Here is a 13,155-nt window from a genome sequence, read left to right on the forward strand (position 1 = left end):
ATAAAACCCCCTAAAATGGACGTCTTATTAGTAATTAGAAACCAAAGCCGAAGCCGTGCGCAGCGCGCAGCCGACGGAACACCGGGGCCGTCTGGGTCACTGGCCTATATGCACCGAGTCCACGAGGCTCCCCCACCTCGAGGCCACCGATCATCGCCATCACCGTCGCCGTCGCCGTCTAAAAATACCTCCCGATCTCCGACGAGGTGACAAACATGGCTTCTCCCGCGCGCCCGCCACCCCACCGCCCCCGCCTCCGCTTGCGGCGGCCTCTCCGCGCGCCGCCGCCGCCGCCGCGGCTGCCTCTTCCCTCTTTCTACTCCGGCCGCCCCTCGGCAGTCCAGGTGAAGTTCCAGATCTCTCGCCACCTTTTTTCTCCTCTTCTAGCGTACTTCCTCGTGATTTCCGCCTCCCTGATCTCCGCGGACATCCTTATTGCGGGCGTGAGCGCGCAAGTCCGAGTAGAGTGATCTCTCATATTCTTCGCCCTGCTTCACGTTTCCGCGAGGTTGTTTGCGTAGTTCGATTTGGTGCCATTTGATTGAGAAATCCGCTCGGAATGGTCAGGTTCTTGCTGTTGCGACAAATGTTCTGTAGACCTTGAGGTCGGACCTTTTCTATTTATACTTGCATGAACATTACTTGGCTTGTGAGCAGAAGGATTTGGCTCGTACTTTAAACCTCACAGTGATTAGTTTCTGTTTTTTTTTCCCTAAGGGGAGTGTTTGAAACTATGTAACTGATCCTAGTCGCTTCTACAGGTGTCCCAAATCAGAAGCATAACCTCAAGAACTGCACGGAGGCGTAATCCGGTTCAAATCACCATGGCATTCGATGATGTACTGTGATTCTTCTACCCTTCAAGTGACAATTGTTCACTATTAAGTAGCTTGTGTAACCATTTGTACTGATTTGGTGTAGGATCCCGGGGACTTCTCGTTGGTGCTTGATGATGGAGAGGAGGGTTTTGGCATTGCTCCATATTCAAGTGAGAGTGAATGGAGTGATGAGGACATTGTGTTGACCGCATTCGGGGATGTTGAGTTACCGGTGGCTGGCAAGAGCCGTGCTGAGGGTGCTTTGACTGTTGTTGCCCATAGGTTCGCCACCATTGACAAAGGGCATAAGAAGAGCAGGTGAGTAAAGTAGTTTTTTTCTGACAATCCTATAAACCAGATGTTGTGGCATATATCACCGCTTTTCCTCTCTTTCGTTTAGGGGGAAGGGGGGTTTGTAGAGTAGCAGTTCTGAATTATTTGCTTGGAAGTAGAAGAGGCATAAGTGCAATTAACTCAAGTGCTTGTATGGACAAAGTAGTGTACCATCTAGGAATAAGGCTACATGTTATATTTTTCCCCCTGAGATGTGTGCATAGCATTTATACCTTAACTTTTTTTTCCTGGGATGGGTGCATAGCATTTATTGAACTATCCTAGGTCCTAGGATGTGGTATGTACTATGTACTTTATTTCTGAATATGATGTACTATTACAATAAGGGCATATGCTACTATCTTCGAGGTTAATGTGTCTCGGGGAAAATTATGTAGTTCCTGTTTGTCGTGGTAAATAGAACAGAAAGAATGTCATACTACAAATATGGATAGATAAGATTTTTTACTGCTGCATTAACTAGGTTCTGACTAAAGTTCTTTACATTAATTCCCAGAACTCAACAAGGGCTGATGAATAATGTTGGACTGGTTGCTTTCTTAGCGATGTTACTTTTCTTTGTCGACTGGTGTTCTTGGAAGATTGTTAGACTACCGCTGGACTCTTTTTACTTGACACGCCCTTTTTTAATATCAGCAGTTTTATCAGCACTTGCTGGATTTCTGTTTGCACCAGTCGCTGATAGCTTGAAGATCCAACATTTCCGGAGGAGAGGGAAGTCCGTTTCTCCCTCAAGTAGAAAGCCAACCCCAGCAATGGGAGGATTGTTCTTTGTTCCTATTGGTATTTTTGTTGCAAGAAGAGAGGTTGGTTCCAACTCAAATGGAGTTAATGGAGCAGCTATGATTACCCTCATATTTGCGATGCTTGGGTTGCTTGATGATATTTCAAGTCTTGCCACAGATTGCAATCGTAAAATACCACAATGGATAAGGTTCTTGGTTCAGGTGAGCTGTTCTTTTCCAAAGCGTGGATCTGCAAATATGATGTCCGTTCATGTTACGCTGAATTTAACATTCAAACTATTTTTGCGTGTGTTGCAGATTGTTGCTGGGATTTATTTCTCTATCTGGTTGGGTTCTGCAGATATTTCGACACCATATAGCATGTAAGCATACCTGTAACTTATATATGCCTTGCTCCATCTACAGCTTAACTGGTTCCAATTTATTATGTGAAGGAAATTTTTGGTTCCTCTGCCTCCACCTCTTGGCCTTGCATTCATGGGAAAAGTTTATTTGGTTCTGGCTGCTACATGTTCTCTTTCCATGGGAACAGCAGTAACACTGGTTGATGGTCTTGATGGCTTGGCTGGTGGTATTGCTGCTTTAGCACTCATAGGACTGTCTGTTGCTGCTCTCCCAATCTGCTCTGGTAAGATGTTCTATATTCCATCATCCTGTGCCTTATAATTCTCATGTCTAATATTACATTGGAGCAGCAAAAATGAAAGAGTAAAAATAGTTCTGTTTTGTGAAGCTGGCATATGATATGAAGCTTTTCCTTGCACAAAGGGGTCTTGTATATGAGAACCATCTTACGAGTTTGTCTAACTGACCTTAAAGTTATAGTGAAATAATTATAAATCAGTGGATCAATATTTGATATTAATTTTTTCAACGCTGTAACATGATTAGCTTTGCATAATCTCTGCAGAGCTCAGTGTTTTTGGAGCATCAATGTCAGGTGCGTGCACTGGCTTTCTTTTTCACAACAGATATAGAGCCTCAATAGTTATGAGCCGGGTTGGTTCTTTTGCACTCGGAGGAGCAGTTGCCGCAATTGCAGCATGCAGTGGAATGTTTCTTCCAATGTTAATTGCATGCAGTCTCTTCTTTATTGAGCTATTGTTTGCAATATTGCAGGTGTGTGATTCTGTTCCTTCATTTTCTTCATTAGTTTGAATACTAAAATATGTTCATGCTTCATGTTATGCTGCATCTGCACCTGGCTATTTGTTGATCGCTTCTCTGGACCAACTACTTCATGCCATCCTCCAATCTTTGTGAACCCTAGCCCAGAACGGCTGTTCGTTGTGTGATAATGGAATTAAAGATGTTGAACAAGGATGTCATAAGAAAGCCTTTTTGGTATAAATTGCTACAATTAGTGAGCAACATAATTTAAAACAAACGTAATGAAACTGACTTTTGCTTTGTGCATATTTGTGTTGCTTCTTTTTGCTACCGAAAGTTAAAGTTACTATTTCTTTCACATATCCCCTCGTTATATTATGAATTCCTATTAGTTTGTATCACCAGATCTCATATGGAGAATAACGTTGTGCATGTGCAAGTTATGTTTTTGGCCAACTTAGAATCAATTGTGGTTCTGTCAGAATTCAAATAGCATCCATTCCATTTGTTAGCACTTTTGTAGTGTCATGACCTTCTCAATTTAGAACATAACTGCGAGGTCTGTATTATTTTTTTTCTGCCTCAGGTTCCTTTTCGTATGGCTACAAATTCTTTCCGTGGAACAAACATACATCCACTGCGAATTCGCCCCTCGCATTACTACCTCAGACTGTGGGGCATAAAGGAACCTTACATTGTGGCGGGTGCATACATGATATCATGCTTCTTAACTCTGTTGGCAGGATACCTTGGCCTTGTTTCAGCGTAGATGAAGGCTCAGTTGTCATTCTTTCATTGTTTCCTATTTCAGGTGTGTGATATAATATATGTTTTACACGATAGCTTTTTTCTTTTATTTTTGCCAAGGCTGCGGTTCAGTGATATTATTACTGAATAAACTGATGTAGAGGAGAATTGTGGAGTGAAGCTTGTTGTATCGTCTGCCTTCACTTTTCTCTTCTTTTTTTCTGGAAAGGGGACAAATGTAACTTGTCTGTGAGCTTAATTAATATTATCACAGAAGGTATTAATGCAGAAAATTCTTTTATCGCACATGAGTAATTGAATCATAGTTGTTTCATCAGTGTGCCTTGACTGACGTCTGATGGAATGAAATTGTTGAATTTTAAGCATGGTCGAATTGAAGTCTTGATGCATGCTCTGCAAGGAAATTGGCGCATGGTAGCCCAATTACACGGGTATGCGCCGCTTGATAGGCCCAAAGGGTGCTACAGGTTACCATTTCTCGGGTAATAAGATTCCGGTAGTTCTCTGGACATTTGCTCTTTAAAAAATCATTGGCGAGTTGACCTAGACAGCTCGCCGTCGCCGATTCACATTTTCTACTGCTAGATTCTGCTTCTGCGTCCGAGTAGCATATGAAAATATGAATCCAGCTGATTGCTGTATATTTCTATTGTTTGCAGTGCTGCATTGCGCCTCGTTAATTTATTCCTGATAATTGTTCCTGTCAGTTGTTAGTATGAGCCTGGTCCGTAGCTCTCGTTCTTTTTCAGTCGTCCAGGCATGCAGCTCTGTTGTCACCTCAGACACCATCTACTCCCAATGATTGCATCGCCGTGAGCAGTTCAACCCAAAGCTCGGGCATGCATTGGGGAAATGACGTGTGCCATGCTAGCCGGGCATGGTGCTTTGTGAAACGGGGAACGTGACAGGCAAGGCAACTATTCTTCTCTAGTCACGGGGCTGGTTTAAGAATTAAGCGTGTCATTTCGTAATGCTTACAGGTTATAGACTACGACGTAATGCTACTGCAGCTATGATCAGTGGTGACGACTCTCAACTGATTGCAAAAAAAAAAATGCTGGCCATGGGATCATCTTCAACCCTGAGCGACCTATCTCTTGTCATCGACGACTTTTCGTACCCTATTATAAGCAAACGGATCGAATGCAGATCTGACACCCCAGGAAAGAAATCCGGGATCCAGACAAGCAACGGCCGGATCGTTGCGAGATCAAGCGAAAGGTTGGCAGGCAGGCAGCCTCGTAGCGATACGACACGACCTCACGTATACACTAGAAGTATCTAATGCACGTTGTGTTCATTCTTTCTTGTTTTCCCCCCTTTTTTTTATCCGAGGGACCAATGCGTGCACGTTGCTTCGCAGCCGCGGCACACGGGAACGCAACGTGCGACCCGCTGCCGGCAACGTACTCGCACGATCGCGACCCGACTCGACTCGACCGCCGCGCGCGTGTGCCGTGATGGGGGATGGGGGGGGGATAGTACCACCGGTGGATAAGATTGGGTCCTGGTCCCGTCAAAAAAAAAAGGTTGGGCCCTGGTTCTGGCCGGTGAGCAGCAGAGTTCTTGGGTCGTCGAGGAAGCTGAGGCGGAGCGGCAGAGGCGGCTGCGTGGAACGGCGCGCGCGCCGTGCATGTGCTGCCGTTCTCCCCTCGCCCACACAAACCGGAACGGAGTAGTAGCCTGCACGGAACGTGCTCTGGGAATGGCCGCTGGGAGGTTGCCTGAAACATGGAGAGGCGCAGAGTACCGAGACACGGCAGCCGCCGCGCGGTTGAGCGCTGATGATCAACCAAACCGCACGGCCGCCGCGCGCCGCGGCGAGGTACCTGGTACGACGGGTTGTTCGGCGGGCGGCCGCCGGCGCTTGTTGCTTCTCCTTGAGTCGAACTGGACAAGGACAGGCCCGTACCCTGCGGCCGGCCATCAGGGCGTACGTGCACGGTGCGTGGCGCGACCTGCCTGCAGCAGCGCGTTCCGTGCGGCGGCCAGCGGTGTGACTGCGGGCGAGCGACGTCGTACGGCGGTCACGGCCGGTTAGCTTAGCTACCAGATTATGGTGTTGGTGCCGGTGCTAGATATTGATCGATGTGCCTGGCGGATCCGAACACGCAACGGCCAGATCGTCGTTGCAAGATCAAGCGAGCGGCTTGAGGTTGAGGTTGCGTTAGGCTCTTATCACTGTCCGCGCACATGTCCATGCGCATGTTGCTTTCACCGATGGTCGCCGTCGTCGTCGCACAACGGCGGCGGCACAGGGAAAAGTAAACGTCCGGTCGCAGGTCGCCCAGCCCCGGTGCCGAAGCCGCAGCATGTGGCGGCGGCTGGAGCTCAAGCTCGCCGCGTCTCGACCGCGAGGTTGCCGTCACCCAATTAAAAACAGTGCTGAAACCATTGGGCAGCTAGGCAGTACAGCACCTGCGGCGTGCCGCCGGGGTACGTGCTGGTCTCCTCAGGCAGCTGCCGGCGATATCGCTGGCTCACGTGGAGGATGGAAGCAATAAAAAAAGAAAAAGAAAATGCGGAGCATTAAACGCAGCATGCGGCGCGGAGATAGAAAGCTTTCCGCAAGACGTGCGCGATCGGCGATCGCAGGCTCGCTAGCGCGTAGCTTTTTCGTGCTCTCTCTCTTCCACGTCGGAGAAATTCTGACACGAGCCGGCGATTTCGACCGCCGCTGGAGGAGGCCCCAGGTGCTCCGATGGGGATCGATCGACGGGACACGCATGCGTGCGCGCGCGCGCGACAGGGTCGAGGTTCCCGTGCAACCACGACGGCGTTGTACGGGAACGGCCGGTTGCCTAACTCGCTTCGGGCTCTCGCGCCTTGCGGATGGTTACCTACCTACCAGATCATTATGGGAAGCGATGGTTACCTAGCTAGACCAAGGTTGGAGCCCAGAGCAAACTGAGCAGAAGGCGCAAGAATTTCTGCTGGAACATTGACTTGGATGATGAGGCGTCGGCCCAGGACGGACCGCCGGATCGGAAAGGCCTCCAGCTCCCAAGGGGTGGCGCAGGCTGCCGGACGTCAGAGCGTGACGTGCCCGCCGTTGACCGCGCGCGGAGGCCAGGCCGCAGCTAGTCCGGCACGTATCACGCGCGGCTACGATTAATCCGGGGGTCACTGCTCGTGAAGCGGGGCCGGAAGAACGAACGGTCCCTGCGGACAGTACGGCGCCGGTCGCGTGGGTTTCGGGCGTTTCCGGGGCGGAGGCACGGGCAAAAGCTCTCGAACCAGAACCAGTCTTCGAAGCAAACGGCTCGTGCGTGCTGCTGTGCTCGATCGATGGCGGCCTCCGAGGACAGCGAGAGTCCGGTGGAGAAGAGCAATGGCGCGGCAGGTTTCGCGCCGCGCCGTTGCGTGCGGCCACCGGCGACACGTGAAGGGCGTGAGCGCGGCCGGGCGGCGGGCGGGGCGTGCGCGATTGCCCAGGCTGTCCCCGACACGCGAGCCATTCGGCTAGATAAGGGTAAAATGATCACTGTAGAAATACTGTAGCACCAGGCATCCGTCTCCAACAGAGTAGGTACAAAGGTAAGGTATTTTGGCCACTAGGGGAGGGGGAAGCTAAAATGCGTATTCTGCCAGGCCAAGCCATCCGCGACTCGACCAACGGTCACTTGGGTAGGAGGAGAGAGAAGGTTGTGCAGCAAGGGAGAATGCGCGGGAGAGATTTCAGGAGAGATTTCTTATCGCCGGCGGGAGCCAACTACCGGTGGAATGCAGTATACTTTTTGACTATGCTGTTGAAGGCTAGAAAAAATAAGTACTGTTGTATTTATATGGCTTCTCTTGTCGGAGACAGCGTGATGGCCGAAATCATTTGGGGGAAGAAGAGAAGGAAAGGGAAGACGTTGATGATTGCTCGACTGTTGATCGCAGGCAGGCACCTGGACACATGGGCCATCCGGGCGACGCCCACATGCTCTGGATCCCCTCCCTCCCTGCCCTTCAGATCTCGGGTCGGTAGCTAGCTACACTACTAGAAATGGGCAGTCGGCAGTGGTGGCCAGCCGGACCGGGGCCAAGCTCAAGCCGGAGGTTGTGGTCAAGCTCTGCAATTTTTCAGTCCTGCAGGGACGCCGGGACGGGGCAGAGGATCTGAGCACGGAGTTGGACGAATGCAAGGGCTTGCGGTGAAGTACACACCGAGGACGGAGCAGTTCCACGGCAACGTGCAACTAGCTAGTACAGCCACGCACAACGTGCTATTTCTTCCGGTTCTGAAAGAGGACAAATGTTAGCTTGGAACCTGCCCTGTGGACGCCAATCTACACACACAGCGTAGTGCCACGGGCAGCAGTCGACACCCACACTCGCGACGAAACCCAAGCCGGAACATCAACCACGAAACCATGAAAGGTGCCATGCGCACGTACGCCGTCCACACACACACACACACTACCTGTTTTTTTTTTGCCAAATCCATCGACGGAATTCATTCATTCATTGCAGATACTGCTCCGCCGCTCACCACACCAGCCAAACAGTACACATGCAGTCACCAACAACCCACAGTATTCATTCATTCACACTGACACTGCTACTATCTTCTTCCTCCTCTGGACAGGCTGGGACCCCAAGCAGCAGATCGAGTCCCGAACCCGACCAGACCCAACCCAATTGCCAACAAAATAATTGAATGGAGTGTCCCCGCCACACAGCAGACACGAGCAAGCCAACACCACAACCTACAAATCATCATCACCACCACCAAAGCATCACACGGCGACCGGAGGGCGCGACCCGCCAAGAAATCGAAAAGAAAAATGGAACCGAGAGGAGAGAGGGAATGGAATGGCAGAGGAGGCAGGAGGAGCGAGAGGACAGACAAGGGGCGCTCAGAAAGACGGGAACTTGGCGCGGCGCTGCGTGAGCCGCACGGCGCAGCCGTCCTTGGGCACGATGGTCGGCATGTACACCGGGTCGTCGCACCCCGGCGACCTCTCCCGCCGGAAGTCCACCACCGACACGAACAGAGCCATGAACAGCACCAGGTGGTTCAGCGCGTACCGCTGCCCCACGCACTGGTGCGGCCCGGCGCCGAACGCCAGGAAGTTGCGCTTGAACGCCACGTCCTCCCGCCGGGACTCGGAGAAGAAGCGCTCCGGGTCGAACTTCTCCGCCTCCGGGAACCCCTGGAACGACGACTCGTACACCGACGGGAACACGATGGCGCCCTTGGGCACCGTGTACCACTCCGTCAGCCGGAACGCCTCGCCCGCGATGTGCGGCACCAGCGTCGCCGGCGGCCGGTGACGGACCACCTCGCGCGCCACCGCTTGGGTATACCGCATCGCCTGGATCTTCTCCGCGGTGATGGGCTCGCCCGACTCAGGCGACCACACCGCGGCCACCTCGGCGCGCACGAGGGCGAGCACGTCCGGGTGGGAGTCCAGCGCGGAGACCGCCCAGCAGAGGGACGACGTCGACGCGTCCTGCGCCGCGAAGAGAAAGTCGAACATGAACCCGCCGATCTCCTCGTCGTCGGTGTGCGCCGGCGGCGGGCGCCCCGCCGCCGCGGCCTCCTCGATCTCCCGCAGCGTGTCCTGCATCCAGTAGTCCACCAGGCACTCGGGCTCGCCGCCGGCGCGCATGCGCGCCTTGCTCTCCCGCGCGCACTCGCCCAGCGTGCGCACCAGCCGAGCCACGCCCTGCCGCGCGCGCCGGAACGCGAACCCGGGCAGGTCCACGGGCAGGGCCATGAGCCCGACGTTGAAGAGGTTGTAGTCCCGCTCGAACCGCCGCCGCGCCTCCCCGGTGAGGTACGGCCCCACGAACACCGTCTGCGAGGTCTCCAGGTTCATGTCGCGGCAGGGCACCCGTATCGGGAAGGCCCGCCCGCCCTCGGCGGCGCTCCGGTCCAGCCACCGCCGGAGGTGCGCCAGGATGACGCGCTGCTGGAGGGCCGCGTAGGTGGAGAGCGCGCGCGGCGTGAAGTTGGGCGCGATCCGGCGGCGCAGGTCCTTGTGGTCCTCGCCGAACATGTAGATGAGGTTGTGCTCCCCGAAGAGCTTCTTGCCGAAGGGGTGGCCGATGAGGTGGAACGCGTCGGGCCGGACGTTGGCGAACACGCGCTGCGACAGCTCGGAGTCGCGGATGAACACGATGAACCGCCCGACTAGGAAGTCCGCCGCGAGCCCCGCGCCGGACTTCTTGGCGCGCGCCGCCTGCCCGTCCCAGTACCCCGTCGGGTCGCGGATCATGTGCGCGACGCTCCCGAGGAACGGCACGACGAGCGGCGGGCCCGGCAGGGGACCCTTCTTGCGGTGGTAGGACAGCTGCTCCACCAGGAAGTAGAACGCCACCGCCGCCACCAGGAACGGCGCCGCCGCGCGGATGTCCAAGAAACCGGACAGCGACTCCGCCGCCATTGCTCCCCGGCCTCAGCCGCTGCTAACGCAGGTCTCCTGAAGGGCTGAGGCTCGCGGGGAGCTGGAGCTCGCCTCTCCCTTTGACGCGGATGGGTATTCCAAAGAGGTATATTTATGCGGTGCCACGGGGCTCGGGTGGAAGGGAAAGGAAGGTTGGAGCGGGAATCTGCGGTCAAAGGCTGGCTGGGAAAGGGAAAGGCGAAGGAGGTGGCCTTTTCGCCTGGCTGGCACGGCCGTGGCGGATTGGCTGATGGCCGCGGGGTGGAAGAAACGAGGACGAGGAGGACGACGGAGGCGCACGGATTAGGAATTCCTGTCACGGATTGGGGAAGTGGAAGAAGCAGAAGCAGAAGCAGAAGCCTACCAAGGCATCCCAGGATAGCGGCGGCAGGGGTGGACGGCTAACCGCCTGGGGCTGAGAATTTGGAAACATATTCCACCACCGTTGGCAGGCTAAAATATTCCGTGCCGGCCTTTTTCCGCCCCGCAAGAAAAGGGCAAATTTTCAAACTCCGCTTAAGTTTTTTTTTTCCAAATATGGAGTTCGAAACCATTTGCTTACCACAAATGACTATGTCACCGACTTTCACTTCGAACAAATGACGAAGTCAAGTCAAACAAAACGATTACAATTAAGGTGAAGGAAGTAAAGTGAACACATTTGGTAATTTAGATTTGTCTTCTACAACATAAAGGTCGCTTTAAACTGTAGAAGTCAAGTCAAACAAAACCGTAAAAAATTAAGGTCGAGAAAGTAAAGTGATCAGATTTGGTAATTTATATTTGTAGACATGCCACGGATATGTGTCAACCCTTAGTATGCTTGTAGGTACAATATCCTGTGATACTAGAACATATTAGCCTTTTCTAAATTTATCGATCGAATCTCCACACATATTGAGCAGAGCCTAAGTTGATATTACTTGATCAATGTTAAATGTTTTTTTAGTGGCTATACAATGAGCCTAAGTATGGTAGAAGGTGTTTGTGGAGAAAATGCAAGACAAAATGAGGCGATTCTTGCATAACACACTCAGAATATAAGATTGATCCAGGTGGTGGCAAGGCTACATCTTGCTTGACCCTCTAGAATATGGAATACAGGCTGTCGAAATAACTACTTTAGATAATAATAATAAATGGACTGTTTTACTGTAGCAGCGCTAGATTTTATATAATTTCCAATTTCTGATTGATCAGCTGGATCCATGTATGGCCGAGTTTCAAGAACAAAAACAAAATAGAAACGCCTGCAGATGTGCGGAAAGAGCACGCAGGCACAAACACGTTGGGTCAAACAAGGTGGAGCTGGCGCTTTTGGTTGCTATAGCTGATCCCTCCAGATGGCAGATCGGTCCGGCTCCTGGGGCCTCCGACAACGACGCTTCCAGCTCCCACGCCTGCCTGCAGTCCGGACTGACCTTGACAAGCAGTGTAGAACGTTCCGCTCCAAGCGAAGCTAGCCGAACGTTCTAAAGTGGCGGCCGGCTTGCATGAAAGGTCAATGCAACTGGATGAGAGGGGGAGTCAATCCTGCACTGGTAGTTCTTTTGTGGGAAAAGAAGAGGGAGAAAAGTGTCGCTTTCATTTCATCCCTGTAAGGCTATAGGTTGCGCAGACTTTTATTCTTGTGTTCTAGATACTGCGAAGCCATTTCTTTGGTCCATCTTGCTATTCCTGTACGATTTCCCCTCTTCTTCAAGTATTTTTCTTCAATAGAATAGTTTATCCGATCAGATTCACAATATCTAGCCTGTTTGACCAATGTATGCTATTCAATCAATCTTGGTTTATTAGATACTCCAGAGTTAAAAATTGTAAGACATAATTTTAGGAGCACAAATAATTAACTAGAGAAGTCCAATGGATTATTCCAACGACGAGGAAGCCGCAGCCACTCAAAGAGACGGACAAAGAGTTACCGTTCACGAAAGGTAACTAAGTTTTTGTCTCTGTAACTATTTGCGAATGAGGAGAGAATGAAATGTACATATATTCGTTGCCCGACAATAGATGACAATGACACGATACATAAGAAATTAAGAAGTAGCGCGACTCCAAATGGAAAATAGAGAGAAACATTGATCGAAAAGTATAAGGAAGTACATCTGATACGCGGCAGCATAGATGGCTGATTAAACTTCTTAACATCCTGGGTCTGGAAAAAAGTCAATTTAAACCTTAGATGACACGGGAAAAGGAGACCTGCCCGGGCCTGCAATTAGCTGACTTGACTCGATGCTGGCGGCTTGGCTAAAGAAAATTGAAACCTGGGGGCTGCTGCCGCCTGCAGGTGGGAGCTGGAGCAGAGAACGGGAGAAGGGCAAAAGAAACAGGAGCTGGCTGGCCCACGACTCCAGCACCACGAGGAGCACGAGCACGCGCAGCAGCCGGCGACGCCGCCGCACCTGCCCGCTAGCTCGGCTGCTGCTACGCGAGCGCTAGCTTTGCATAGATAGCCTCGCCGGCGGCTCCCTCCAAGAAGAAGCGCACGCACCAACGCCGGCCCTGCCTGCCCCGCCGACCTCTGCTCCTCTCTGCTGCGCTGCGCGCCTGCGCCCCTTCAGTCGAGGCCTCCGGTCCAACGGGGGAAGGGCTCGCCACGGCCCACCGGTCCATGGTCCAACTGGGCACTGGCGGCCGAGGAGGAGGAGGCGGCTCATTGGTTCAAGCTTGCACGCGTCGCAACAAAACCCGACCCAGGACACGAGTTGACTTCCCGGGTGAATTTAATAATTTAATCTGCTAGCTGCTGCCGGATGTTCATTGTTTTGGGTCTACTAGACGACGAGTAGACCTGGCTGATCTACACCCGGACATGCAGAGACCCTGAAGATCGCCCAAAAAAAAGGTTGCACTTTCAAGTTGTGTTTTTCGTGTAAGTAGGACCGTACCTGGCGTGTCCATGGTCAGTGTGGTCCGATGGGTGCAGAGTCGGATCCGCCATGCACCCCAGCAAGGATTTGGCGCTGTCGTCTTGTC

At 52.3% G+C, this 13,155-nt stretch overlaps 2 protein-coding genes across 3 annotated transcripts; one reads left to right on the plus strand and one right to left on the minus strand.

Moving 5' to 3' along the window:
* Nucleotides 1–87: 87 nt before the first annotated feature.
* Nucleotides 88–4,081, plus strand: LOC112893544 (phospho-N-acetylmuramoyl-pentapeptide-transferase homolog). 2 transcript variants are annotated; one of them, XM_025960937.1, is made up of 9 exons: nt 88–344; nt 762–839; nt 922–1,136; nt 1,669–2,119; nt 2,216–2,280; nt 2,353–2,546; nt 2,829–2,858; nt 2,946–3,037; nt 3,615–4,081. In XM_025960937.1, the coding sequence occupies exons 1-9, from the start codon at nt 216–218 to the stop codon at nt 3,795–3,797; spliced, it is 1,437 nt and encodes a 478-aa protein (XP_025816722.1). In that variant the 5' UTR covers nt 88–215; the 3' UTR covers nt 3,798–4,081. The 2 variants fall into 2 exon arrangements, with proteins under 2 accessions (XP_025816722.1, XP_025816721.1); XM_025960936.1 differs by having other exon boundaries at nt 89–344; nt 2,829–3,037.
* Nucleotides 4,082–8,295: 4,214 nt separating this feature from the next.
* LOC112893543 (cytochrome P450 710A1-like) lies at nt 8,296–10,273 on the minus strand. Its single transcript, XM_025960935.1, has one exon. It carries the CDS (start codon nt 10,171–10,173, stop codon nt 8,641–8,643), a length of 1,533 nt encoding a protein of 510 aa, XP_025816720.1. The 5' UTR covers nt 10,174–10,273; the 3' UTR covers nt 8,296–8,640.
* Nucleotides 10,274–13,155: the final 2,882 nt, after the last annotated feature.

Source organism: Panicum hallii, chromosome 5 (assembly GCF_002211085.1).
Source record: "Panicum hallii strain FIL2 chromosome 5, PHallii_v3.1, whole genome shotgun sequence".
Lineage (NCBI taxonomy): Eukaryota > Viridiplantae > Streptophyta > Magnoliopsida > Poales > Poaceae > Panicum > Panicum hallii.